This window comes from Anguilla rostrata, chromosome 9, assembly GCF_018555375.3.
Source record: "Anguilla rostrata isolate EN2019 chromosome 9, ASM1855537v3, whole genome shotgun sequence".
NCBI classification, from domain to species: Eukaryota; Metazoa; Chordata; class Actinopteri; order Anguilliformes; family Anguillidae; genus Anguilla; species Anguilla rostrata.
The window spans coordinates 19,012,068-19,039,950 of record NC_057941.1 but is presented as its reverse complement, the minus strand read 5'-3'; the positions used below and the strand labels follow the sequence as shown (position 1 = coordinate 19,039,950).

The window sequence follows — 27,883 nt, the reverse complement described above, 5'->3', positions numbered from 1 at the left end:
ATGGGCCCATCATCTCCTATTCAATTGCAGCTACATAATTGATTTACATTTATTTGGCCAGCCTGCATGACCTTGATGTTGGTCTCACTTGAACAGTGATGACAAGAAATGAATGAATTTTTTTATGATTTTGTTATGAATTTTAGGATTCTGTAATATCTTTTTGGTGTTATCATTGTGTTAGTCACGTGTTTATTGTGTTTAGCTTTTTTTAGCCTTCTGAATGTAGTCCATAAATATTGTTCGATCTGCACTCTTCATTTTCCTTCTGATTGATGGCTTAAACAAAACTCCATGTACTCTGAGTCACTGTTGTCGTGGTTACTGTTCAGATATGTAGTTCTCGGTTGACTGGTTGACCCTGCTGTGACTCTGTTGTTGACAGCTGTTGGTGTGAAAGAGCTGGAATTCCACATGATATAGTTTTTTAACCACCCGTGCCTCTCATTCCAGCAGCCTGGAAATAGCTTGGTGAACATCTGACAGTAAGTGTACTGCACACTCAAGCATTGTGAAATACCTAACATACTGTTTGACTTTAAGGCAGGGGAAGGAGGAAAGACTGGTTTAGTTATTTGGAGAGTTCCACATATCTTGTTATATGAGTGTTTGCACACTTAAGGGCTTAACAAAACATTGTACCAATAAATGAAGGCTTCTGGAATGCCTGTGAAGATAATAATACACATTATATATCGTCATAATATTTTGGAGTGTCTATGGCAACAAATCAGCTGTTTACACAGAAAATATTAGGATATCTAAAGTACTCTCTAGCCTCAGAGATTATCACTTCTAATGGAACACTGAAATATACCATTATTCTATCATTAGAAAAAAAAAAGCAAACCAATTCATATGGATTATAGAATTTGTCTTCCTGGGTTGCATGTCAAGCTGAAAAAAAAAAACAATTCCTGGTATCGTGATGCAGCAGAATTCTGTTTGTCCCACTGTCCACTATGGAGTCCTGTGTAGCAATATAAAATTGGTGTTCTTAAATCCACATCTTTCTCACTAAGCTACATATGCTGTATTAACTTTTCTGACGCTTAGTGCAAAAGGCTTAAACCTCTGAGAGAATTATGGGTTCTTATTTTTGTGAACAAACTCAGGTATAAAGTCCCTGGCAGATTTAAGTGATCTTGCCTTGTTTCACAGGCCAATAGTGTCTAACAATGGTTCACCCTTTACTGTACCGCTTCTGGCTGACAGAGCTGGGCTGGTTCCCTGGGCCTGGAAAGCTGCAGAGTCAGTAACACACCACTGCAGGAAATGGGTGGTGTGATGGAATGATGGCACCCAGAGGAATTGCTGATACTCATCAGACCGAGTCAGCAGGAGCCAACAACCATTTTTGACATGAGGACAAAGACTTCTAGTGATTGGTGGGCCTCAGTGACATAAGTCAGCAGGCAGAGAAATAACTGATGGGGAAGAGAGGGAGAGCCACTATACTGACTTTTAATCACTTAATTTCAATCAATTTTTATTTGTATAGCGCTTTTAACAAAGGAGCTTTGTCACGAAGCAGCTTTACAGAGAACCGGCCCCCAAAGAGTAAGTCTAGGGCAACAGTGGCAAGGAAAAACTCCCTGACTGATAGCAGGAAGAAACCTTGAGCATAACCAGACTGAGAGGGGGAACCCATCTGCCACTGGCAGGCACCGGTTTGTTATGGAAAATCAACAGTGGCAGGAGGTGGGGGTGCCCAGCTGGTCTAGCTGGTCTAGGGCTGGAGCTCCGGGCCAGATTGTCAGATTGCAGATTGTAAGTGAATGGTGTATTCCAGAAATTTCATTGTGGTGTGTAATCATAGCCAAGGGATGTAGGTTGTTTGTATTAAAAATGATTAATCTATCTCTGGCAGTATTTTCATAATTGAGCCAAATACGAAACCGTTGACTGACTGACTAGATGTCTATTACACACACAGGAAAATTGATTTATCAGGCATAGCTATACAAGCCTTTCACAAAGCATTAAAGAGACACAAAGTGTGGTTCTCTTTTATACAGCTATAACATTCTATTATATTAACAGCATTTTTGACACCCTATGCTGGAGGGTGAAAGATTGGCACCTGTCTGGTTGGTGCAGAGACACTATTTTTACGTGACTTCGTCAGACAAAAAGAGAAATTATGGCATTGTCCCCATCGTTTTTAATACACAAACACAAACATCAGAACAAATGTCATGTTTCTTATACAAATATCATGTTTCTTATACAAACCTAGAAGATGCATTCTCCCAATTGCCTCTAAAAAAAGTAATTCCAGGTATTTAATCAGTTGTATATATAAAAAGGCACAGCAAGAAGCATTCCCATTTTAATAACTAATTTTGTTAGTAAAACATTTTAGAACACAATCATTCTAATTTCTTGATTGGTCTTCTCTATCCCTTATACTCAAGCTTCGTCTTCATGGTCTAAATTTCACCTTCGTAATGGCACAGTTTGTACTGGTGGATATGTCAGACTTTTTTTTAGCTCTTTCATAAGGAGATTCTCTGTTCCTCAGGCTGAGGTCTGCAGATGGGTTCATGAAACCGGAGCTCCTATGTTCCATCCTCCAGAGTATCTCTGACATTTGACTCCACAGCCATCTCCCCATTCAGTGCCACTGAAGTGCCTGTATAATTGTTGAGCTTTGGGAACAGGGTTTTTTCTTGTCCTTTGATTATTATTCATTTTGCTTCAGGTTCTGTACTAGCGCTCTGAAGTATATATGATATCACAGCCTTATACATAATGGAATTAAAATAAAAGCACATTAGTGAGAGTTTCACCTATTGCCATTCAAAATGGTTGCTTTCTTGCAATCTGATGTAAACTTGAAGAGCCATTGTTAGAAACAAACCCTTTGTATTTCTTACTTGTTTGTTCAACAGCTGACTGTCTGGTTTGTGAGTCTGCTGTTTTTCTGCTAGATTTCCTGTCAAAGGCTGTGGTCTCTCTCGATCTGAATGTTTGAGAGACCGCAGCCTTTTTGGTTTCAGTCAGCTTACACAGGTAAGCCACAGAGCTCTGAGATGTCACAATATGTTCTTTACTGTTTTTGAAAACCAAAGCATATATTTAACTGATTAAGGTGAATCATGGATAATAATCGCTCAGACAAAGTATTTTATTTAAAAATTTCACATTTTATTGTACACTTTTATTGTATTCTATCATGTTTGTAATTATTGGTATTTGTGACGAGCATTTGTTTAAAAGTAAACAAATTGCTAGTTTTTGTTGTTACACTACATGGCCGAAAGTATCTCATCCAGAATTATGGGCATTAATATGGAGTCGGTCCACCCTTTGCTGCTATAACAACCTCCATTCTACTGGAAAGGCTTTATACTAGATGTTGGAGCATTGCCGCTGGGATTTTCTTCCATTCAGTCAGAAGAGCATTAGTGAGGTCGACACTGATTGGGCGAATAGGCCTGGCTCACAGTTGGCTTTCCAATTGATCCCAAAGGTGTTGGCTGGGGTTGAGGTCAGGGCTCTGTGCAGGGCATTCTTCCATACCGTTCTCGACAGAACCATTTCTATATGGAGCTTGCTGTGTGCCTGGGAGTATTTTCATATTGAAACAGGAAATGGCCTACACCAAACTATTGGGGAAGCACAGAATCATCTAGATTGCCATTGTATGCTTTAGCATTAAGATTTATCTTCAGTCGAAGTAAGGGGCCTAGCCCAAACCATCAAAAACAGACCCAGATGAAGGGGTGTCCAGATACTTTTGGTCATGTCGTGTAACATAGGGGTCATTAGTAAATGGGGAAAAGGGGACTTGTTGCATGTATTTCCACTCGGTCAGCATACACGGATAACCTTTCAGACATACAATGGATACCAGCCAAGGATCTTCTTAGAAGCAAGTCTATGACAGGCGGCAGTACTGAGATTTGGTTTCAAAATGGGGGGTGAGGTTGTTTACTACAAAATCAGGTTTCACATGGGGCATTGAGGACAGCAGTTCCAACTGGATATAAATGAGGCTGCCTCAGATTCTTTTTAGGTGGGTTAAAATGTGATTTAGTGAAGTAGTTTTGCCAAATTCAGCACTTAACATGTCAGTCAGTGAATGAGGTGGTCAATGAGCAAATTGATGTCTATCTAAATGGCCTTAATCTTTAGTAATAATAATAATAATAATAATAATTGACATTTCAGAATAGATCTTAGTATGCATGACGTACACGAGCCGTTTCAGGAACACAATGATTTGCACTCAACATCAGGTACAGCTGGTAAGGTGAGGTGATAAATAACATTGCCTGTGCAGCCACAGCAGTTTTGGACAAGTTTTGACTCAACTCAGCTGTTGATCTGAGACCGAACAGATCACGGGAATCTCCTGGTAGCATGACAGTCAGGCAGTGCCCATATTTCATTCTGTTAAACTGTGCGTCTCCCTGAGAAAAACAGGGGGCAGTAACCTGGAGTTCTACTGGGGAAATATTTCAAGTCAGATGCACAGACTTCAGAGACCTATGAGTGATTGATTGCATGCAGATTCCAACACACCCCCTTCTGCTCCATGTATGGATTGGCTCAAATGAATTACGTAAGCTCCAGCTGGAACATTACACAACTTTAATGGTTTGGAACGGGAAAGGGAAGGGGAAAAAGAACTCTGCACTTTCCATGCTGTAAAGCTTCCGTGAAACTTGAGTTTGATTTCTTGTGTTATGCTCTAAGTGGCACTGAATTGTGATTCCAATTTTAAAAGATTGTCATTGTATGCTGTAGAATTAAGATTTGCCTGAAGTGGAACTAAGGGGTCTAAACCCAAACTATGAAAAACAACAACCGACCAAGGGGCGTCCAGATACTTTTGGTCATATAGTGTATGTATCTAAAATTTTAAGCACATAATAATAATAATAATAATAATAATAATAATAATAATAATAATAATAATAATAATCATCTTTTAGAATGTGTGGCACAGCAGTTGTTTTCTTATTATACTTACATATTCACACACGGCAATAAACAACTATGCGAGTACAAACTCCGCCCTTCAGTAAGCGTGAGATAAACAGCACACACAACTTGAAATGCCATCTACAGCTCGTCAGAAGAGGTGTCTATAAATTGCAAGGGACTTCCAGTGTCTCAATGCTTCACATGGAACACAACACACCTTGAAAATAACGCAGGACGGAACTGGATTATCTCTGCTTTAATTTTTGAATTCAAAAATTGGATTACAATACGTAATTTAATCAGGTAAATTTACAAAGCTGTCAGTTTCATTACAGATGTACAGATGTATTCTTACAGATGTATTCATATTCATAAAATAATTTCTATAAAGTAATAATACATTTTTTTGCAGATTTAATGTAGTATAACATGACTTCATTCTTGGAAATTCCCTCTGGAAATCAGTAATTTGATACTGAATGTTGTGCTTAAGTGTACAAATAAGATACATATGCATCAAAATCATTGCACTTCTGTGTTCACAGTGAGTGTAATGCTGCCCTTGAGCAGGACCTTGTGCTGGCAAACACTTTCCACAGAGAAGCTCAGATATTTGAACCAGTGTCCTACAGGGTAATTATAAATATGTGTGTGTGTGTGTATATATACATTTAGGGATGAATATGGCAACCCCTGCATTAAGATAAGATAGAATTACAAATACTGTATCATGTCTTATAATATTAAAGAGAGCTCAGAGATAAACTGTGTAGAACTTACAGTAAATGCAAATGCACAATAACAGTTTTGTGGGTAGTATGTTTATATCTCTGAATGGGTTTGCATTGTAAGCACATAAGAAAGTGTTTCACAGTGCATGGTCTCTGGCTCTCCTCTTCAGGTCTTGACAGGACTGCACTGCAGTTGTTCTTTGTTAAGTTGAGAAGACAGAACCATAACCACTACAATCAAAGCTGTTCTGATGCAAGCATGGTTGGAATCAAACCCACAGAACTGGCACCAACTGCCACCATAAAGTTCTTTGGAGCTGGAACTGCAGGATGTATTGCGGACCTTATCACATTCCCACTAGACACTGCTAAAGTCAGGCTGCAGGTGAGGAGAATGTTTGTGCTTCCCCAAATGCAATAGCTCCACCTCCTGAATGTCACTCAGTTACCCATCTCTCATATAATACCAGAGCTCTTCTTCCTTGTCTTATTTGTTTTAAATAAATAAATTGAACTAACTTTTTAAAATAAACTCCATTTTCTGTAAGGACAGATGAGACATCGTTTTTTATTTACTGTGGAGGCAGTGAATATTAATGGTTTATAGTACTGGGTGATAGCTCATCTCTGCCTTTCTCAGATACAAGGAGAGGCGAAGGCAGTGGATGGGGCCAAAGGAGTGAAGTATCGCGGTGTGTTTGGCACCATTGCCACCATGGTGCGCACAGAGGGGCCCAGGAGTCTGTACAATGGGCTGGTAGCAGGGCTGCAGAGACAGATGAGCTTTGCCTCAGTTCGTATCGGGCTCTACGACTCCATGAAGCAGTTCTACACCCGAGGATCAGAGAGTGAGTTAGTCCTCCTGTGGTGAATACATACATTTCTATAGTGTGATGAGTTAAGGTGGAAGTCCTAAAGAGCTACAGCACCATGGGCTGGCACTACTGAGAAAGTCCCTTAATCGTTTATAAGAGTTTGAAGTGGTGCTACCTGAGTGACTCAAGAGATTCAAAGCAAAAGTTATGTCAGACACATGATTTTTTTTAAATACAATAAGATGGCAAACAATACCCAAATAAAATGAAAACCATTGAGGTCTCATATCTAGATTGAAGAGGTTAGTAGGGAGGAATCCACAAGAGTCATTCAGCTTGTACAGACTTGAGGGGGTAGCTCCTGACCATGGGTACATGAGTGCAGCTCAGGGTTGAATTACAAAAGTTTGGTGGCAGAATGTCCCAGTTTATTTGTCTCTCCTTCAAACAAGATTTTACATATTACTACTTGGTTGGTTATCAAAATGAAGATTACCAATGTAATCACTCAATAAAAAATTTCTCCCACAGACGCCAGTATTGTCAGTCGGCTGATGGCGGGCTGCACAACAGGGGCAATGGCTGTGGCAATTGCTCAGCCGACAGATGTGGTCAAAGTACGTTTCCAGGCCCAGGTGAGACCGGCAGATGGGGTGAAGAGGTACAACGGCACCATGGATGCCTACAGGACTATCGCCAGGGACGAAGGCATCAGGGGACTCTGGAAAGGTAGGAAACCCAACAGCAACAGTAAATAATTATCCCAGGTTCCTGCCTCAGGACACCATCTGACACCATCAGTGTTTCTCAACGCTGGTCCTAGGGGCCCACTGTGTATGCTTGTTTTTGTACAAACATAGTAACAAGGTCTATATTGTTAAGAGCTGATAATTCATCTTAATTTGACTTTTTGCATGTAACAAAGAATAATCATGCCTGAAAAATAAATGTCCCATATTCACATCGCAGGAATTTCAATCGTTCAGACCAACTTATACTTTCATATACTTTCATTTCTATCTGAAGAGAATGACTACATTTTCTTCAGATAGGAAGATGAAAAAACACAGATGAAGACCAAGATGAAGTTTTATGTTACTTGAAATAATTTAGGAAACATTGTGTAGCACTGCTTTGGAATACAGCTTGTTTAATTTCTGTTAGCTAAGATAGCCAATATCGTTTCTTGTAACTTGCCCCAATTAGTACTTTTAATGGTAGACCTAGATTATGCAAGTTTGAATTAATGACTTATAGAAAGTTCTTTGTATGTGTGAGTAACTTGCCATTTTTTACTTTCTTTTTTGTACTGTCTTTGTTGTGAGTAAGTGATAATAGTAATGCATATAAATGTAAATAAGTTTAACCACACAATTATGGTAGAACTTGAAGACATTTTCAAAAATCTTAATTGAACAAAAGATTGGCTTTGACAAAAAACCAGCATACACAGTGGGTCCCCAGGACCAGGACTGAGAAACATTGATCTAGACAGCAGTTTTATTTTGCCAAGCCATTCAAGAAATGTATTTAAAATTCCTTTACTTTTATGTTTATCTCTCCTTATAGGTTGTATGCCTAATATAACACGCAATGCCATTGTGAACTGCGCAGAGCTGGTGACCTATGACATCATCAAGGAGCTCATTCTGAAATATGACCTCATGACAGGTGAGATATACACAGGAAATATTTAAGCCAAAAACTAAAACATATAATCATCATAACGAGTTTTGACAGGCAGTTATGATGCATGGTTTACAGACAATTTGCCCTGTCACTTCACTGCCGCTTTTGGTGCTGGTTGGTGCACCACCATTGTGGCGTCTCCGGTTGATGTGGTGAAGACTCGTTTCATGAACTCTACTCCCGGCCAGTACAGCAATGCCATAAACTGTGCAGTCACCATGCTGACCAAGGAGGGACCCACTGCTTTCTACAAAGGGTACGTGTACCAGTCTCCAAGCATGTCAGAGAAGGGCTTTCAGAATGGACGAACATTGAAGTCCATGTCTGTTTTTGTACTGGAATTAATCATAACGATACCATAATGTTTTTTCTCTGCTCCAGGTTTATGCCATCCTTCCTTAGACTGGGCTCCTGGAACATTGTAATGTTTGTCTCCTATGAGCAAATCAAGAGAGCTATGACTATAGCACAACAGTCCTGGGAATCCCCCTTCTGAACTGTGATTCCTTTACCGTAATCATAATGCTGGACATCTTGGGAACTGTACAGGATCACTGGTGTGTAACTGCTTCCTGTTCCTGGGGCATGAAGATGCCAGACTTGCAAATAAAACCACTGGACAGGATAGTAGTTCAGAGCCCATGAGAGGACCAGAGGCATTGATATCCTCAAGACGGACACTCACAGTCCCTTTTTGTGTCATCTTTATCACCCAGGCATGGGAGTCTCCTTCTATCTGTAAAAGACTGTACAGTACATGAAAATAAATGTTTACAAGTAATTTTTTAAATTACTTTTTCAGTTTGAACATGGCATTGTGTTTAGATGAAGGTTTTGTGTATCGCTGGCCGATGTTACCCAGGTATAAATCTATGTGTGTATCCATTGCATAATTATATGTTTACAGTTGGTGCAATGTAAAATGCTCTGTGAGTAATGTTCTTTTTTTGTAAATCTCTCTGGGTAAGGGCATCTGCTGAGTGAATGCAATGAATGATGAATGAAAAAGAAAACTGCAGATAAACAAAATGAAAAAAGTAAATGCAATCAATTAATCTTACAGTCTGGATTTATGGATTATGCTGTATTACAATAGCATACAATGGTTTAACAAAAGCGGCTTGAACCATTTGAATGTTTCCTGTAAAACAGCACTTAGCCCTACTGCTGCTACATATGGCAAAGTGGTGAGGCCAGTTCATTCCAGGTGGATGCAGATTTGGGTTGAAAATCTGTAGCGGGACACTGCTATTGTCCCACCAGTCACTTACTGTATGTTTCTTTGGATAGAAGCGTCTGTCAAATAAATGTAAAGTAATATAACACTTCTGTTAACTTTGTCATTTTTTCCCTGAAATCCAGCTAAAAATGCAGGTGGTAGACACGGGTCACAGTGTTTAAGATGAAGTACGAGCTGCAAATATGTTCCAACTTATTTAATTGTACAATTATAACATACTTAACAAACAAAACAAAAAACAGAAATCATTTTAAATTCATCTTTATAACCTAATTTATTTGCAAAATAATTAATGAAATAGGCCATTTACACACTTATATTATCAAAGATAATTTTAGGATGAATCATGTTTACATAATGAGTGATGAAGGTTTTCGCAACTTGAAATTCTATGAAGTTTTTTTGGTGTTTCCATCGCATTATTCTTGCTTTCCCGAATACCGTATTCGGATTCGGATACATCCCTAATGCACACATGGACATGCGCGTGTCCGGTCTCAGCTATTGCGGATTCGCGCTTGTTTTTACTATAAGGTTAACCGTAGACATTTTCTGAAATGTAAAGGTTATAAAAAAACAAGAAACGCCTCTTCGTAATACAGTGTATTTCAATAAACAGCCAACTCCGTAAAAATTCAAAGGTTAAATTGAATAACAAGAATAGTGTTCCGGGATCTGTTGGCAGCTTGCAGTATAACAGGAAGCGGATGTGTACACTTCAATGCATGAGATGCATCCCCCACTGGAACAAAAGCGGCTGTTCTGTCGTGACGTCACATTCTTTTAAGAGGACTATAAATTAGCTTCGGTCAGTTTGTTTCCACTGTAAACCCCGCTGACAGGCTTGGGCACGCGATCATTTGGCGCTGTTACTGGCAAGGAAGTTATCTGTTTTATTCAACATTTATACAACATTTTTTAAAACGGTAAAGTCGACGCTTTTAAACGTTATCATTTCTTCTTTTCCATCTTAACATTAGTTGTATATGCTCCCAGTGATTGCTAAAGAAAATTAAGGGTTAGAAAATTTTAACAAAAGGCTTTCTTGTGATCAGCCTTTCATTGTATGCACTCTGTATTGTTGACCAACCTGTTTTTTGTTTGTTTTTTCAGAATTTAGAGTATGTTTTTTAAGTGTTTCTTTTTTGAGTATATTTCTATGGAAGAACAAGGCAATCAAATTATAGTTGAAAGTAATTTCAACGAGAGGGACGCCTTCAGAGAATCCTGATCTACCGCCTTTCCCGTCTCAGTTGCTGCTTATAAAAGGTAATGTTCATGTTGATCCACTTGGCTGAATTCTGCTTGATACTTAATCCAGATCGTAAACAGCAACCGTACAACAGTTCTGATCGAAATGTATTTCCTGTAGCCAGCACCTGCTTGTGGTTTTCTAATTTGTTTTAAGAATACGATATTCACATGATGGTGACCATGTATGGAATAAAATTTTAAACGTCTTTATTCTTAATTGATTTTAAGTAAAATAGACAAAACTTTTGGAAACATACCAGGGGGGTATACCGGGGGTCGATTACATAATTAGTGTCACGTGGTTAGTGAGTTGGTACAAACAGCCATTGTCTTTTTTGGAACACAAAACCTTATGAGCAAACGTGGTACATCCGTACGACAGAACACTGTTTAATTATGTTTGAGGCGTACAAACAGTTGGGAAGCCAATGAGTGCAGGCTCAGTTCCACGAAGTACTTTGGTCAAACGAAATATCTTGTTCCGTGTTTAACATATCCGTCCCCCACAACCCATCCCCCACTGAGAACAGTCTGTGCTGAGGCCACTAACACGTCACACCTCTGTTGCTGGAGAGCTGTTTTCCGCATCTAGCATAAAGGCTTTATACAGTTTGCACTGTGAATAGGCTACAACCAATTTTGTGCAGTAGATTACAATATTTACAATTTGCAATATTAACATGTATATTTTAATATTATGCAACCATTTACACTGTAAAATGATTTGCTGTTATCACCTACAATTTTTTTCTCAACGAAGCAGTGTTTTGTCACTGCCGTCAGGCACAGGATCTGTTCTTACCATAATTTATTTTTCTGTTTTAGAACTGGGTAGCGTTCATCTGCCTTGTTTTCACCACAAAACACCAGCCATTGGTTTGATCTCTGCGCTCCTGTAATTTCGGTGAAAAAATGGTTGGATTTGGACCAGTTGATATGCCCCCCACAGCCACTGTGAAGTTCCTTGGGGCAGGAACGGCAGCTTGCATCGCTGACCTCTTCACCTTTCCACTGGATACAGCCAAAGTCAGGCTGCAGGTTAGAGTGCCTCCAAGCCTATGAGGACCATTTTTTACATAAGTTTTATTTTTATTCAAAAATATTCACTCTAAATCCAAAATGTATTTCATGAGTATATTTACATGACCTAGTGGTCACAGACTCTATTTTGTCAGTCAGCTGGGTTATTTTGGGGGGAAAAAAAATGTTCTTTTAGTATTTCTAAATCATTCTGACATCAGCATTATGTAAAAGAAAACTATTCTCATTCTTTAGTGCATGCAGAATGTTCATTTTAATTCAATGAAATGAAAAATAGAAATGTTTCATTTTAATTACAACCAAGTCCACTTTTACTGATCAAGTCTTCTGTGTATCTCTCTGTGTATCTCTCTTTCAACTCTCCACTTGGTGGTTATGCCATAGGAGTCCACAGTCCCAAGATCTTGAGCCATGGAAACTGTTGCTGCAGTGGGCTAGGCAAGCCCTTCTCCTGCCCCTTCAAGTCTCTGTAAAGCCTCTCCATGCCCCTTTTGTTCTATACAGATCCAGGGTGAAGCCAAAGCTGCTGGTGGTGGTGTCAAGGTGACACGGTACCACGGTGTGTTTGGCACCATCACCACCATGGTGCGTACAGAGGGGGCCAGGAGTCTGTACAAAGGGCTGGTGGCAGGGCTGCAGAGACAGATGAGCTTCGCCTCAGTCCGTATTGGGCTCTACGACTCCGTCAAGCAGTTCTACACCAAGGGATCTGAGCGTAAGTTCACAGGAGTTGGTTTACACCTGTCAATCATTACTAGCTAAGTGAGTGCAAATACATTGAAGTAAAATTCATTTGTACTATCACTAACTGGGCTGGGCTTGTAAGGTATAACTACAGGGCATTAGTGAAGTTCCAGTTGCCAACAGTAGACTTGTATCTGTTTTCCAGATGCTGGGATTGGCAGTCGCCTGCTGGCAGGCTGCACCACAGGAGCCATGGCAGTTGCCGTGGCTCAGCCTACAGATGTGGTGAAGGTCCGATTCCAGGCACAGGCCAGCACCACAGGTGCTAGCAAACGTTACCAGAGCACCATGCATGCCTATCGGACTATTGCCAGGGAGGAAGGCATGCGCGGACTGTGGAAAGGTGCGTTTCTGGGAGGCCATTTGTTTGTACTGAAAAATCTGGGCAGGTTTTCTGATCTGGTGTTATTGAGCAGACAGTTTCTGCTCGCAAAGACTGAACCAGGGGCCACGTTGATACTGTACTCTACATTTCACACTTAGCAGTGGTCTTAAAAGTAATAAAGCACAATACGCAACCCAGTGTGATTTCCCACATTGTTTTGCTTACACGTCTCTGCTGTCTTCCAGGAACTGGGCCCAACGTTGCCCGCAATGCTATTGTGAACTGCACGGAGCTGGTGACTTACGATCTCATCAAAGATGCTCTCCTGAAAACCACTCCAATGACTGGTATGCCGTCCCCTCCAACCACGCAGCATTTGAGAAATCCCCAGGGAAAACCAACCTTCATTTTGTTATATTTTATATCACATGAGTGGGTTATCACACCTCTATCAGCAGAATGGGAACTGGAGATATGCTTGCTGGCGTCCAGATGCAGTTAACATCTTGACCTTAAGCTTAAATCTATTTAAAGTGATGCATGTTGTGCATTTTTACAGATGACCTTCCCTGCCACTTTACGTCTGCATTTGGAGCAGGCTTTTGTACCACCATTATTGCCTCCCCTGTGGATGTGGTGAAGACAAGATACATGAACTCTGCCCGAGGCCAGTACCGCAGTGCCTTAAACTGTGCCCTCACAATGATTACAAAGGAGGGGCCCACTGCCTTCTACAAGGGGTAAGGTACAACTACTTGGCTTGACTGTTTATTTTGGATAATCGTCCTTGGTGAGAAATTAACGAATTAATTATTCTTTAACTCGCCAGGTTCATGCCCTCTTTCCTGAGGCTGGGGTCCTGGAACGTGGTGATGTTCGTCACTTACGAGCAGCTGAAGCGTGCCATGATGGTGGCTCGCCACAACTGGGCCGTTCCTCTGTGAACACTGCTAACGTCAACATCATTCCCTGTCTGTACCTCTTCTGTAGCTCGTTTTGTCACGCTATAGTTTTTTTTCTCTGGTTGCTTCACAGAAGTGTTGCCCAAGGCTAAATGCTAGTCTTGCTTTTAAAGAAGCCTTTAACAACAATAAAAGATTATTTGTTAAAGCATTATTTCTGTTTGGAGTTTCTATAATGTTGCAAACCCACAGAGAAAACCTGCCACCATCAGAAAAAAGTAATTTCAGTTAAATCTAAAATACGATATATGGAGTGATTTTGGTACCCAAAAAGAAAGTGTTACAATCAGATGGAACCTAAGGAAATATGATCATGATTTAATAGATTACAACATTGCTTTTTATGTGAGAGGTCAAACGGAAAGGGCTTGCTTGATCAGCCTCCTCTTCTCTGAGGACAGTTTTTCTGGGAAGTGGATGTCAAACTGGATAATGAGGTCCCCTCTCTGGCTGGGGTTGTCGGATAAGGGCATTCCTTCACCCGGCACCACTTTGCTGTATTTAGGGCTGAACAAGAAAGAAAAGATTAGATCTGAAGCCCCCACTAAAGCTACAATCTCAATACATTCCTGCCATGGTTGCATTTAAATTCATATCTCTCCATGCAATTAGTTCTTGTAAAGGCAAGTGCTTATTAATATTAATTAGTAAAGTATTGCCTCTGATTGTGGGGAGACTGGAGAAGGCTCATACAAAAACTCAGGTTCAATAGATAAAAGCTGGCACACACGTACTGAAAACATTTTGGTGCCTCATCCTGTAAATGCAAGAACTCAAAACAATGTAACTACTCATTCCACAATCTACATCCACCCTATTCCTGAAATGAATTAAGTTATACTGCTAAAGACAAATAAAAGCAAAGGCGTAACAAACACTCCAAGCACAAGCAAAGCTTACTGCACAATGTCGTTGATAGGAATGTTGAGCAGTCTGCCATCTAGGGTCTCCACCTCTACAGAGAACCCGGTCAGAGCCTGTGTACCAAACAACGTTGTTCAACCACTCATAAAACCCACATCAGAGTCCATAGTTCAGGTGGGGTAGTTAGGACATCTGTTGCGAATCAACAGCTCTCAATGAGTTATACATGCACAGTGAATCATGTAATGTACTTACTACGTCAACCACTCCCAGTAATTCATCCTTCACCAAATAGTAATTCATCTATTTGGATGATCTTATTGTATGTATGTCTGTTACACATTAATGAGAGCTCTCAGATAGAACTGTTAACCATTTAAGTATCTGTATAACTACTGCCCATAACAGGGTGGGTAGTTTGTTAAAAGTGGACATTAGGGAAAGTCACAAAACTGGCAGCATTGTACAGATATACAAGGTAGAAATTCATCCACAATACCCCTAAATAGTAGCACAGAAATTCCTTACAATAACAAACAGTGCAGTATATCTGACTGAACAAACTCTAGTTTAAATGTAGGAAATGAAATTCAAAACTAATAAAGCTTTAAAATAATTGCTCCTTCAAACTGATTGATGTAGCAATGGAAAACTAACAGTGAACTCACTGGTGATCAACAATGGGCCAATAGGTCTCCTACTAGCAACAATGAGACAGAATTCATTTAGAAATAAATCAAAACTGAAAAGGTTTAAGCAATCTATGGTAGGAGATCAGTCAAAGGTGTAAAATAATGACTGATGTAATCACCCATTTGGCTACATCTACACCATGGTTTGGGATTAATCTTTCCTTGGTCAATTACTCATTTTCAAATATTTTATGATATTTTAAGATATTTTATGTTTTACCTTTCCATATACAATGGTTATAAAGCCTTGAAAGGCAGTTATTTTACTTCACAATAAAATAGGCGCAAGAAAAGCAAGACATGAGATAGAAATAAAGAAGGCAGTGGTCTGGTTGAGAATGATCCGTCCTTATATCCTTAATCCATCACATGAAATGAGCGCAGGTAAACTGACCCTCTCCAGGAAGATATTGGACGTGTAGATTAAATTGTCCTGTTGCCGGGAAAACCGTGCATGCCTCTTCTCCCGTACAATGAAAACAATGTCTGCTGGGATACTGTTGGGTCCCTGGGAAATACAGCCAAATAAACCAAATCAAACAAAGCACCAACAGTAAATAATACTGACATAAGCTACATTTTGAATGCACATTGTTCCCTGCAGTTCATATGAATCTGTCAGAGTGGAATAGAGCAATATCCAGGCAGTACATTATAGCTGTTAAAGAACAATGGCTATACTGGGGCAATGTGGTACAGTAGGCATCGAGAACAGGTGCAATAATCAGAAAGTTGTATGGTGGTTGCAAAACTGGACTTGTACTTGACATTGCAAATTCCAGTCCCTAAAAAAGTGAGTTTTCAAGGTGCGGTATTCTGAAAGCGCATAACGGTTTATTCAGCAAGATTATTAATTACGGTACCACCAACTAATTGGACAAAATTACCACTGTATTACTCTACTGGATGTATAATCATTACACCGGCAGTATAGTTTGTTTATAATGCTTGAAATATTTCCTTGCACTCACCTGGTCCCCTTCTTTTTCAAAAGTTATTCTTGTCCCTTGCTTCCAGCCCGGTTTTACATGGATGGTTAGAATCTTGTCCTTGATACTGGAGGTATGTCCATCTTCATTCATAACCTGGTAAAACAAAAAAAAAAACAGACTGGGACATTTAACTATTCATACTACCCCCTGTACTCTTTGATAAGACTTCAGGAAGTCACAAAGCACAGATCCAACCAGAGCTGGATCAGGCCTCCTAGTGTATAGCACACCAGTAACATGTCACTTTCTTTGATTAACACCATCAGGAAGGCAAAAAATGTGGTAAGCCAAACCAAGGTCTTACTCTTACCCGTCGAGATATTTTGATCTTCTTGGTACAACCAAAGAACAGGTCCTCAAGAGCCAGGTGCAGATCTCTCTCAATTGGGGGATCTTGCTTCTTCACCCCCCGTCCATGCAGGCCTCCAAACCTTATGTTAACCTCACTCCTGTCCTCAACATGAAAATCTGGCAAGGGGAGTGGACACACACACACACACACACACACTGATTGCTCAAATCTTCGGGCTACTGTTTAGGAGACTGAACTAAAGACAACAACGTGGGGCTTGAATCTTCAGGGTTTTGCACTTGAGTAGATTTCTTAAATCCTGTTTGTATGCTTTAACTTAGCATACACTTTGTGAAGAAATGCATTATGTATTACAACATTGATCCATGAACAACTACATTGCCGTGAAAGAGTATCTGCCCCTTCCTGGTCTCCTCTTTAATTGCATATTTGTCACACTGAATGATTAGACAAAATGTAACATTAGACAGGGAACCTTAATAAACACTAATCACATTTTTTAAATTATTATTTGTTTAATGAAAAATGTTATCAAACACCCATATAATCCATGTGAAAAAGTAATTGCCCTCTTAAACTTAGTAACTTGTTGCACCACCTTAAGCAATAATAACTGCAACCAAACACTTCCTATAATTTGATATCAGTCCTTCACATTGCTGTGGATGAATTTCAGCCCATTCTTCTTTGCATAACTGTTTTCAAGCATGAACTGCTAGTTTCAGCTCCTGCCACAGCATCTCAATTGGGTTTAAGTCAGGACTTTGACTAGGCCACTCCAAAACTTTAATTTTATTTCTTTTCAGCCATTCAAATGTGGACTTGCTTTTGGGTTTTGGATCATTGTCTTGTTGCATAACCCAATTACGCTTCAGCTTCAGCTCAAAGACAGATGACTGAACATTCTCCCTAAAAATTGTCTGGCAAAGAGCCAAATTCATGGTTCCTTTAATAATGGCAAATCGTCCAGGTCTCGAGGCAGCAAAGCATCCCCATACCATCACACTACCACTAAGTTTGACTGTTAGTATGATGTTCTTACTGTGAAATACTGTGTTTGCTTTAAGCCAGACATAATGGGTCCTGTGTCATCCAAAACATTCCACTTTTGACTCATCTGTAGAACATTATCCCAAAAGGCTTTGGGATTGTTCAGGTGCTTTTTTGTAAATGTGATATGAGCATTGATGTTTATCTGGTTATCAGTGGTTTCCGCCTTGTTGCTCTCCCATGAAAAATTTAAACACTTTTTCACGGCACTGTATGGAATCTAGAATGAATTTGATTCATTATATTTTTCCATTATGTATCTTACCTGAGAAAGGGTTGTCTCCAGCAAAGAAATCCCTGAAAACCTTTTCTGGATTTTCATGATAGGAATACCCAGTGGTACAAGCTCCATTCCCTCCACACTCAGGTGGAATGCCTCCTTTTAGGCCTTCTTCCCCAAATTTGTCGTATGTCGCTTTCTTCCTTACTGTCACAGGGGGAAAATGCGTTGAGAATTGTTTCACAATGGCAGATGGGGAGCAAAATAAATAAGACACACACCTCTAGATGGCATGTTAATGATTAATATTCTATCATATTATACCACGTTGCAACTAAATATTAGGCCTACAATTCTGTTTAAATGTATCAAGTTAAAATGAGAAATACTTACGGTCACTCAAAACATCATATGCCTCAGCAATCTGACTGAACTTTTCATAGGCACCCGTTTGACAGTTTGTGTGAGGATGGTATTTCAACGCAAGTCTTCGGTAACTGCAAATAAACACCAGAATGAATGGCGTTGCATAATATATTTCACTTTAACATATCTACTTAATGATTTATCCAATGTAACGCGAAATAACATAGCTAGCTAGCTAAATGATCATCCTTACGCTTTTTTGATGTCTGCGTCGGTGGCACTTCTGTTTATATCCAAAGCAGCATAATAATCTTGACCCATTCTGAAGAAAAAAAAACAGTTTTATATTTTGTAAAACTGTCAAACATCAGACACTTCAGTTCGCAGCTACTAGGTTTAGCCTGCTGTCGCACTTCTCTGTTGTTAGAAATGATAACACAGTGTGGATACTAGACGCATACTAATAACAATGAACTTGCAAGCAGTTAACGACGCTTGGTTGCTAGGGTCAACTAACTAGCCGCACGGATTGCTGGGAGATCACCCAGAACGCTCGCTACGTAAAGTAAACATTTAATTGCATTGTTTCGGCATTTAAAAAAATAAAATACCCCAACTAATATTTAACTACAGTTGACAGCGACTTGAAACAAATTAGTCTGCCTGTGCTGTCAATGCTCTTGTAATCTTCAAAAAAACCGAACTGACACAACCAGTGCAGAAGTGTTGACGTCGTGCGAATTGTTTGTTATAAGGTCCTGTATGGCCTGTCCTTGAATTAAACCAAGAAAAACAACCATCCAACCGCAAAATATAAAAATATACGAACATTTAAAAAAAAAAGTCAAACAGAAGTTCCCAGTGGATGTTGTCTCATCACCAGGTAATAAAAAAGAAAGAAACATGAACACTTGAACTGTCTGTCAGAAGCACAACGCAATTAAACAAGCTTCGCGCACAAACAGTTTCCGCCCATAATGGATTTTTCAAGACTTGAAAGGCTGTCCACAGACACGCACGCACGCGCACATACACACACACACACACACACAGGCATGTAAAAATTATACAGCCCCTTGTAGCTTTCAACTAATAAAATGAGCTAATATTTCTATGCAGCCTACTCCACACCATCAAAGCAAAGTATACATAATTAATTTATTAAAAGTAAAAAAGGCAAGTGATTGCATAAGTATTATGTAACGTACAATTGCTACAATAACATGTAACCAAATATATATTCAAGGTCACATATTACTGAATGGCATGGGCAAAATAGTAGTGGTTCACATGAGTTCAGAAAAATGCATTTTAATAAAATACACCCTTCTTTGTAAGGTCCCTCTGTTAAATTGAATCATATGCAAAAATTAATGATAAAGTTGTGTTTAGGCTCAGATAAATGAAAGGGTATACAAAAAATGTGTGCACCCTTTAAATATCAATTAGGAGCCCTGCAGGCAGTTCACACCACCCAGAACACTGCCAAGATTATGGGTGTAAGAATTCAGTCGCGAGAGACACGTCTGCTGGTTTTCAGTGCATTTCATCAACAGTGATTCAATTAAGTTGCTGATTCTTCAAACTTCTCAATGACTTAATTATCTGCTGACTGAAATGAAAACACAACGCCTTCCACCCCTGTCCAAGATTAAGCTGTCCCTGAAAACTAAATAGCCCAGGCAAGGATGAAACTGGTAGTTTCAGTTTCCCTAACCAACAGCAGATTTAAAAGAGCCATAGAGGACAGTGGGTGAGATGGGGGGGAAACAACATCCCAGTCTCTCCTCAAAACTGGCCTGCATGTGTTGGATTTCCTCCAAACACCAAATGTATCATGCTTTTCTCTTGCACAATAAAGCTTTATTCTTTTTATGGTACAGAGGTATTTTTCAGAACACTCAAATGTCTAGGATGTTAAACATTGAAACTTGGCAGTGAAGTGGAAAACGTGATCAGAAATAGGTGTCACAAGGAACATACAATTAATTTTTATACTATAGTCATTTTAATAAAAAGGGTTATGTGACAGCATATTCCTGAGAGGGGATACAATACTTTGCAATCTAAAGTAACAACAGGATAATGGTTCTCTCGGTGAAAATCATTTGAATATTATCCTTTAATCTATTCTTTCACCCCACCCCTGATGTTAATGAATAAAACTCACATGTGGTAAAACATTTGTCATGTCATGCTAATGTGAAAAAAGAACCATGAAACTTTTCCCCTGGGGACTGTCCTGGCAGTTGCTCACAGAAACAAATTGGAAGAATCAGAAGCTGTGACCTGGAACTAAAGACATCAGCTGGGCTTTATAAATGGTGTCACCACCACCTTGTGGACACAACAAAATTTCACTGTGGAAAGGACAAACTGTCAAATTAATTCTTCATCATAATTAACATAACCATTTTTAATTTAGCCATGGATCAGAGGATACACATTGATGTATGATTACAATAGGAAAGAAAAACAACAGAACAGCTAATTACATAAAACATATTAACATCTCTCAGTTCACAGGAGGGAACTAGGAGGGACTCAGGTGTTGGTTAGGAGACAGGGAATGTTGGGTGTTTCTTCTTTTCATCAGAGTTTTGCCATCAGCTCTTCTAGTTCTGGTCGTGTTTTGAATCGGCTTGTGAAATCTGCCTCGGTGTGCTTGGAGACAAAAAAAGAAGAAAGTTTATAACATAGTTCAAAAAACAACCCACAAGAAAACCTCCAATTCTCAATTAGTCCAAAGAGCTGCAATTCATCTGCACATACACCACTATCAATAAATATTCTGATTAAAAATCAAATGAATTGAAAATCACAGCGTGGTCAGTAAACCCATTAATCAGTTAATTCTCAACCAGTATAACATGATTTCTACCCCAACATTTTCACTGAATTAATAAAAAATTGCACGTCATTATTGTTAATGTAAATGGTGTAATCTATACCACATCACCATGGGACCTATCTGCAAAGCAGCCCAGGCTAATGCAGTTCCTGCAATATTGCTTTGCAATTCTACCCACCCAGAGTAAGAATACACCACTAACTGCACAGACCAACTCACGGACCCACATAAACTATTCAATGCAATTCTGGTATGGAAACACGATTGAACAATTCAGACAATCCTGCAAGAACCTCTAAAAGGAAGACTTTGTTTTGGTAGGAAGATAAAAACTACCCTTTTCATAAATACTGCTTTACACTACATGTTAAAAGGGGGGTTAAAAGGAAGCACTCTGTAATATGACTCTGGTTCATTTGCTTTTTACCTGATATAAGATATGGCCCTGCATTTTAATCTGAAAATTGACCCATATTTGTCAGAAAATTTACTTTTTTGCAGCTACTGGCACTAGGGCACAGTAATCTTGGAACAAACTAGGTTGCAACGTCACACATTTTGTTTGTCTCAGCTGCTCAAGCTATTCCTATTAATAGACAACTGGCTTTCAATGAGCTAAATAATGAATCTTGAGGAAAAAACAAAACAAGAAACCAAGAAAAGTCCTTTTTTATTTCCCTGGGATACTCAAATATGACCAAAAAAACATATTAATTTTTACAAGCTGCCTCTGACAAGACCACAACTACTGTGCACTATAATCTGAGTGCTTCACATCCCCCGTAATTGTTCATGAGTCATCATCTTAACCCAATTCAAACACAAAGACCTTTCAGAAAGTCCTCACCTCCTTTATAGAGAGATCAACTCCCTCTGGCTGGTTTTGGAGCAAAACTTCAATAAAAACAGGGCAAACTGTGGCGTTCAAAGCAGTCAGCTGAAACAGAAGGCATACGAGAGGATATAAGCCAAACTTCTCGGTGCGGTGTGCTTGGTGTCTACACTTCATTGGGTTTAATTTAACATAAATTCACTTTTCCCTCAGTTCCTTGTGGTGAAGCACTTGTGGTACTTTGAAAATAGGACAGTATAAAGGAAACTATCACTTTCCTTTAATTCTGTTTTTTTTCCTAACCATTTCTTCAAGGTTAATTCTGAAAATTGAAACAGAATAATTTTTACTTTTGGTGAATAAATTTCAACTTTCACATTTGTTTTCACTTCCAAATAAGAGTTTCAGTTATGACATGGGAAAAAAAACCCCTCTAAAAAACTAAAGAACTTGACAATGAAGCAACAGTTGCATAAAATACTATCAGAACTGATATGAATGATGGAAGGCACTTTGAAAATAAGACCCAGGTTGAAAAAAGAATTATCCTTTAATTAACTATTTTCATCACCTGGATGACACGCTGATGAGTCTTCAGCACAGCATCCACACTCATCTTGCCACCTTTCTCCTGCAAAGACAAAATTTCTGTGCTCTTGGTTGGTAGAGCATAGCTGAAAGGGGAAAACGATCAGTGTACTTGTTAATAATCCCGATGATTGCAACTCACATGGTATACAGCACCATCTGGTGATCTTTTCAAACTGACTGCATACAAATGACGAGCTTGCTACGGGTCAAGGCAAGATCATCCTTCACATGCCACATAAACAATCATTTCAACAAATCCATAATGGCTTGAAAAATGGTACATACAGAAACACAACATCACCTTTCAACAACTTTGATCTTTAGCCGGTTACAAAGGTTGTGGATGTATTGCAAGTAGTGCTCCACAAGGGTCATGTCATGGCCAAAAACCTCTATGTTCAAATCTCCATATTCAAGTTCTGTTGCAGCTTTGATTGGTCTCATTTGTATCTTATCCTTCTTCTTCTTGGCCTAAGGGCAAAGGGATCACAGAGATTCATCATTGTGACCTTGTAGGACACACAATGTTACAATTACATCAATGTGACCTGTCCAATCCATTAACCAACTTATGATATGAACCTCATACGCATATTTTACATTATATGATTACTTCAAATAGAAATGTTTTTAAAACAAAAATTGCATTCTCATGGATCAACCATGGTGTTTTGCATCAAGCACTGACAATAATAGTATATATTAAATCTGCTTTTAAAATTACATGGTTTTTAAAATAACATTCTTCAACTACATTTTACCAAGACCTTTCCCTGAATGTGCCTTATGTGTCTAAGAAACTCTCCTGAATAATAGGCTGCAAAGGAACATCATGCCTTTTTAAATTAAGCCATTTTTAATAAAAACTGAAATTTTATACTTTCACTTTTGTTTGCTTCTTATATACAATCTGCCATCCCTCCAGGACCTGCACACCTCCAGTGCCCTGAGGCGGGCAGGAAAGATTGTGGCCGACCCCTCCCACCCTGGACACAAACTCCTGCAAACACTCCCCTCCGGCAGGAGGCTGCGGTCCATCAGGACCAAAACCTCACGTCATAAGAACAGTTTTTTCCCGACTGCAGCTGGCCTCATCAACAAGGCCCGGGACCCCCACTGATACCACTGACACTGTACTGTTATCCTGACCCCCACGGACACCAACAGACAGCACCTGTACTTAAAATCACTTTATCCCCTTGCACTATTGTTATTGTTTTGCACTATGTTTATGTTATGTTATGTCTGTTATGTTTTTTACTGCACTATGTTCATCTTAAGCCGCGTTTCCACCGCAGGAACTATACCCCGGAACTAGGAACCTTTTGAGGAACTCAGTGCGTTTCCACCGCAGGAACTAGGGTCTAAATTTAGTTCTGGGGGCTTTGTTTTACCCCCCAAAACGTTCCTGCTCGGGGGGTAGTACTTTCCGAAAGTACAGGAACCTTTTGGGTGGAGCTTGCAGCGCTGAACATTTCTGATTGGTCGAGTACTCGTAGCATTTGTGTTGTATTTATTTTCCGCCATTACCCGCCATGTTTGAAAATATGCAGCGGCAAACCAATTTATTTTCATAATAACAAATCAAACTTGTATGTTATGCGGCGCAGTAGCCTACTTTTGGTTATAGCCTGTCAACGTCTTGGAATTATAACGTGTGCTCTTCTGTTCTTTTCTTGGTTTAGTATTCGTTTTATAAAATGCTAAGCATTCGTGCTGGGACAGCATATTACGTAGGCTACCAAAACATTCAAACGGATTAATTCGGTTGCTGAATATTTTCTTCCGGATTTTCTTTGTTAGCCCGTTGTAATTGACTCAAAACGTTTGATACAGTTATATGAGGTATGCGGTAGTTCTGCATAATTAACATTGGTGATACAGTACAAGCAAACTGGAAATCACCTTCCGCACTTTTTATCCGGGTAAAATAACAGGTTAATTCTAGTAATCTTCCCTTTAGCTTTTTCAGACTGCCGTAATTTTACTCAATTTTACTGCCATTTTTCAATTCCACGAAAAGACCAGGAAGACTATGGACTCATTTATGGTGCATGGTTCGCATCTGGAGGGCACACTTCGCTGCTCGGCTAGCAGTAACTTCGAAGGAAAGCAAACGGTGGCTGTACCACTACTAATTTACATTTTCACGCAAGTCCGAGTTTTCGTTCTATTCTTGTCATTTTGCGATTAGCCTATATGGAATTGACGACGAGAAAGTAATAAAACAGCAAATTGTTTACAACGTGTGCATGTTTTCTGCTGTTAATGAATGTGTTTGAGAGGATATATGAAAATCAATAAATACAAAAGTAACCATATATAGTCATTGTTGGTAACCCGTTGTATATAAGTGGAATAAACCCCTCCGGGCTGTCCCGGTTATTAGAAAATAATGTAGGCTACTTCGGTGGTAATATGGGGTTACAGAAGAAATCATATGACAGATGGACCGACGACAACGTCAGTGGGCTAATTTGCCTAATCTTCGCGGTACTTTAGACCCCGGTGGAAACGCAGACAACCATTGGCTGAAGGAACCTTTTAGTTCCTGGTAACGTAGTTCCTGGGACTGAAAGTTCCGGGTAATTTTGGTGGAAACGCGGCTTTACTCTATTTATCTTATTTTATGTTCACTGTTACGCACCACCTGACCAAAACAAATTCCTTGTATGTGTAAACCTACTTGGCAATAAACCCGATTCTGATTCTGATTCTGATTCTGATAATATTCTTTCAATAAACAAGGTTGCATATCTAATCATATACTATGGAAAAGGTCTTGATTTATCAGTACACACATATATATGTTTGAGACAGATTGATTTTGATTTGGCTCCAGTACAGTCCTGGCAGAGCATCACCAGAGATGTTATGCAACACCTGGTGATGTCTATGGATCACAGAATTCAAGCAGTCATTGCATGCAAAAGATATGTGACAAAGTACTAAACATAACAATTTTTATTGACATTATATTGAAATAGGGGGACTACATATAAAAGGTGCTGTAATTTCTTCATGGTGAACCCAAAATGTATACAAATACCCTTAAATAAAAGCTGAGAATGTGCACTTTAACCACAAGTGAATTATTTAATTACAAATTAAAAACAGAGCCAAATCAAAAACAAATATGTCTCTACCCCAAACATTATAGAGCTTACTGCATATAAAATCGCAATCAAGTAACTGCAATAAAGGTTCTTCTGGTTGAAAGAAATTCAGCCTTACCGCTTCTTTTGGTAAAAGGTACTTATATCGGCCAATTCCATGGGTTGGCATAGACCTGTACTGTCTTGCATTGGGTAATAATGTGCCTGTGGAGGACAGAAATTCAGTTTCATATAACCAATCACCTCTGTGTTCAAATACAGAAAATGTTCATCCAAAACAGTCATAAAAACTCTCAGCAATAAACAACACAGAATTGAAATTTCAGAGAATAAATGAATTTTCTAGAAAGTATGCGCTTAATATTACAGCTCAGCTCTTGTTTAGCATCCATGGCCAAAATGAAATAATAGATTATTACATAGAACACAAACATCTTACCAAGAATTGGGGCTTGATTCAAAACAGATGGTCTACAAAATAGATGAATAAAAATGAATACATATCAGACAGAACAGATCAAAGTCAAACTGAACATGCAATGTTTAACTGCCCACATAAACTTGTGATTAGAATATGTGGGCCTGAACAACAAAGGATATTGGATTAGTAAAAATGTGGGCTGGAACCTTAGAACTTGCCCCAGGCATAGCTGGAGACGAAATAGTCTCCACGCTATACATTAATTTTACAGACTGAACTGAATTGCTTCAGACTCCGCCAACTTTGGAGAGAACATTACTGTTCCGACTGTCTGTTGTAGGCTATACAACTCAATCGGTGTCATTACTCATTACCAGTAATGTACATTATTACTTTATCGTTCATACCGTGTCAAATCAACAACTACTGCGATTTCATTCACTACACTCGCCGTAAATTGCGAGGTCGCAGTAAATATTCCTTTAATGTGTTAGGTTAAATTTCTTTCAAACGTGTCTTTCGCAATATCAAACATTAGTCATCACATCATAGGCTACATGATACAACCGAATTGACACTGACTGTTTCCCCAAAAATAGTATATCCAGTTTGACTGCAGCTGTGTTATACATGTCAGATAAATTATCAAATTTGACAAATTAACAGCGGGTGTAATAGTATCCATCCAGATATATGGAGAGGGGATATGTAATACTTAAATTACATGAATATTTCATTATATGGTATACGACATTACATTGATTAGAGAACTGAATATATGTTTTCCTAATTACATTGAATATAGCGATCATACATAACAGATCAGTAAAAATCGCTTTGTGCACAAACTTACCGAAAAATAGACGCTGCCAGATCCAGCACAAGTGTACGTTGAGCGAAAGCAAACTGGAACTGTTAAAGTGCATAGATAGAAACAGTCACCGATTTGTCTGGACAACACCATAAGATCGGTTACAATGTGTTTTTATATTTTGCAAACGTATAAATCAGCGAAACAATACAACTACTACGTTAGCTAGTGGCACTAGTGCAACGTTATAGCTAAGTTAGCGTTATCTTATGACCTTCCATAGAACAGAATCGAACAAGATATGGCAACTTAAACACACTGCGTTTCACGTCGTCTTACTTTACCTTTGCCGGTAGATTCATAGTCCCAATTAACTTAACTTTTTATTCGCAATCAAATTGTACAAACGACATACATAATATTTATCTAAGCAATTCAACGTCAGCCTCGCATGCCGCAACCGACTTTTCTCAGGTCCGACGGTCCGTCTGCATAAAAGGAAGTTCAAGAACTCCGTCACTCTGGCATTGGTTCCTCCTGCTTCTTGCCGTGATTTTTTGCAGAATAGCTTCACGCTTCGATTTATTTGGAATTTTGTTAAACAGATATTAGGTCTACTAACTGTATGTGAATTATGTTGGTACCTGATTTTATCTTTAATTGTCAACTACGTAAAATATCTCATTTATGGCCTACCAAAAAATAAATACGCGGAAGGTAGTACGTTTTGTATAAAGATAATATAATCATAAGGCAAATAAAACCGCATAAAACGTAATTTTAAATTTTTACTTGAGGACTGGTTTCAGAGATGACAATTTACACTGCATGCATATTTTACGTGTTATAATGGGCAAGTGGGTAATACAGTCTGAATGCAACAGCTTCTCGAACTCTGAGACAGCACAAGAATGACGTCACTAGACTCAAACTCGGTGACGTTGTGTGGAGGCTGAGAGGAAACGTGGCGTCTGTAACGATCAACCAAACGCATTAAGGTCGCGCATCCCCGTCTCTGAAGAAACTAG

At 39.1% G+C, this 27,883-nt stretch overlaps 4 protein-coding genes across 6 annotated transcripts; 2 read left to right on the top strand and 2 right to left on the bottom strand.

Moving 5' to 3' along the window:
* The first annotated feature begins 5,066 nt into the window (after positions 1-5,066).
* Positions 5,067-9,493, top strand: LOC135263181 (dicarboxylate carrier SLC25A8-like). Its single transcript, XM_064350874.1, has 8 exons — positions 5,067-5,238; positions 5,481-5,568; positions 5,837-6,051; positions 6,307-6,514; positions 7,013-7,210; positions 8,051-8,152; positions 8,246-8,426; positions 8,552-9,493. The coding sequence occupies exons 3-8, from the start codon at positions 5,926-5,928 to the stop codon at positions 8,664-8,666; spliced, it is 930 nt and encodes a 309-aa protein (XP_064206944.1). The 5' UTR covers positions 5,067-5,238; positions 5,481-5,568; positions 5,837-5,925; the 3' UTR covers positions 8,667-9,493.
* Positions 9,494-10,176: 683 nt separating this feature from the next.
* ucp2 (uncoupling protein 2) lies at positions 10,177-13,890 on the top strand. Its single transcript, XM_064350873.1, has 8 exons — positions 10,177-10,336; positions 10,524-10,679; positions 11,490-11,702; positions 12,210-12,420; positions 12,595-12,792; positions 13,020-13,121; positions 13,334-13,514; positions 13,604-13,890. Exons 3-8 carry the CDS (start codon positions 11,577-11,579, stop codon positions 13,716-13,718), a joined length of 933 nt encoding a protein of 310 aa, XP_064206943.1. The 5' UTR covers positions 10,177-10,336; positions 10,524-10,679; positions 11,490-11,576; the 3' UTR covers positions 13,719-13,890.
* A 144-nt stretch (positions 13,891-14,034) lies between these two features.
* dnajb13 (DnaJ heat shock protein family (Hsp40) member B13) lies at positions 14,035-19,201 on the bottom strand. 3 transcript variants are annotated; one of them, XM_064350871.1, is made up of 9 exons: positions 19,063-19,201; positions 18,487-18,555; positions 18,261-18,364; positions 17,913-18,074; positions 16,595-16,752; positions 16,264-16,377; positions 15,687-15,800; positions 14,637-14,713; positions 14,035-14,243 (listed from the first exon to the last, which is right to left on the bottom strand). In XM_064350871.1, exons 2-9 carry the CDS (start codon positions 18,552-18,554, stop codon positions 14,090-14,092), a joined length of 951 nt encoding a protein of 316 aa, XP_064206941.1. In that variant the 5' UTR covers position 18,555; positions 19,063-19,201; the 3' UTR covers positions 14,035-14,089. The 3 variants fall into 3 exon arrangements, with proteins under 3 accessions (XP_064206941.1, XP_064206942.1, XP_064206940.1); XM_064350872.1 differs by having other exon boundaries at positions 19,114-19,138; XM_064350870.1 differs by lacking the exon at positions 19,063-19,201 and adding an exon at positions 18,942-18,960.
* Positions 19,202-20,218: 1,017 nt separating this feature from the next.
* Positions 20,219-27,405, bottom strand: mrpl48 (mitochondrial ribosomal protein L48). Its single transcript, XM_064350875.1, has 8 exons — positions 27,200-27,405; positions 26,898-26,956; positions 26,063-26,094; positions 25,742-25,827; positions 22,809-22,978; positions 22,488-22,590; positions 21,932-22,021; positions 20,219-20,897 (listed from the first exon to the last, which is right to left on the bottom strand). The coding sequence occupies exons 1-8, from the start codon at positions 27,215-27,217 to the stop codon at positions 20,826-20,828; spliced, it is 630 nt and encodes a 209-aa protein (XP_064206945.1). The 5' UTR covers positions 27,218-27,405; the 3' UTR covers positions 20,219-20,825.
* Between the last annotated feature and the right edge of the window lie 478 nt (positions 27,406-27,883).

Bases quoted from the DNA above. Each gene is read 5' to 3' on its own strand.
- LOC135263181 (XM_064350874.1), top strand. From the start codon at position 5,926: ATGGTTGGAATCAAACCCACAGAACTGGCACCAACTGCCACCATAAAG. The intron at 6,052-6,306 runs GTGAGGAGAATG...TGCCTTTCTCAG, and splicing joins CTGCTAAAGTCAGGCTGCAG to ATACAAGGAGAGGCGAAGGC. The intron at 7,211-8,050 runs GTAGGAAACCCA...CTCTCCTTATAG, and splicing joins CATCAGGGGACTCTGGAAAG to GTTGTATGCCTAATATAACA.
- mrpl48 (XM_064350875.1), bottom strand. The intron at 26,095-26,897 runs GTAAGTTTGTGC...TCTATTTTGTAG, and splicing joins CTGGCAGCGTCTATTTTTCG to ACCATCTGTTTTGAATCAAG. The intron at 20,898-21,931 runs GTGAGGACTTTC...TTTGTCTCCAAG, and splicing joins TTGATCTCTCTATAAAGGAG to CACACCGAGGCAGATTTCAC.
- ucp2 (XM_064350873.1), top strand. From the start codon at position 11,577: ATGGTTGGATTTGGACCAGTTGATATGCCCCCCACAGCCACTGTGAAG. The intron at 12,793-13,019 runs GTGCGTTTCTGG...GCTGTCTTCCAG, and splicing joins CATGCGCGGACTGTGGAAAG to GAACTGGGCCCAACGTTGCC. The intron at 13,122-13,333 runs GTATGCCGTCCC...GCATTTTTACAG, and splicing joins GAAAACCACTCCAATGACTG to ATGACCTTCCCTGCCACTTT.
- dnajb13 (XM_064350871.1), bottom strand. From the start codon at position 18,554: ATGGGTCAAGATTATTATGCTGCTTTGGATATAAACAGAAGTGCCACC. The intron at 18,075-18,260 runs GTAAGTATTTCT...CCCCTGTGACAG, and splicing joins ATATGATGTTTTGAGTGACC to TAAGGAAGAAAGCGACATAC. The intron at 15,801-16,263 runs GTGAGTGCAAGG...TGTATTTCCCAG, and splicing joins TTGAAAAAGAAGGGGACCAG to GGACCCAACAGTATCCCAGC.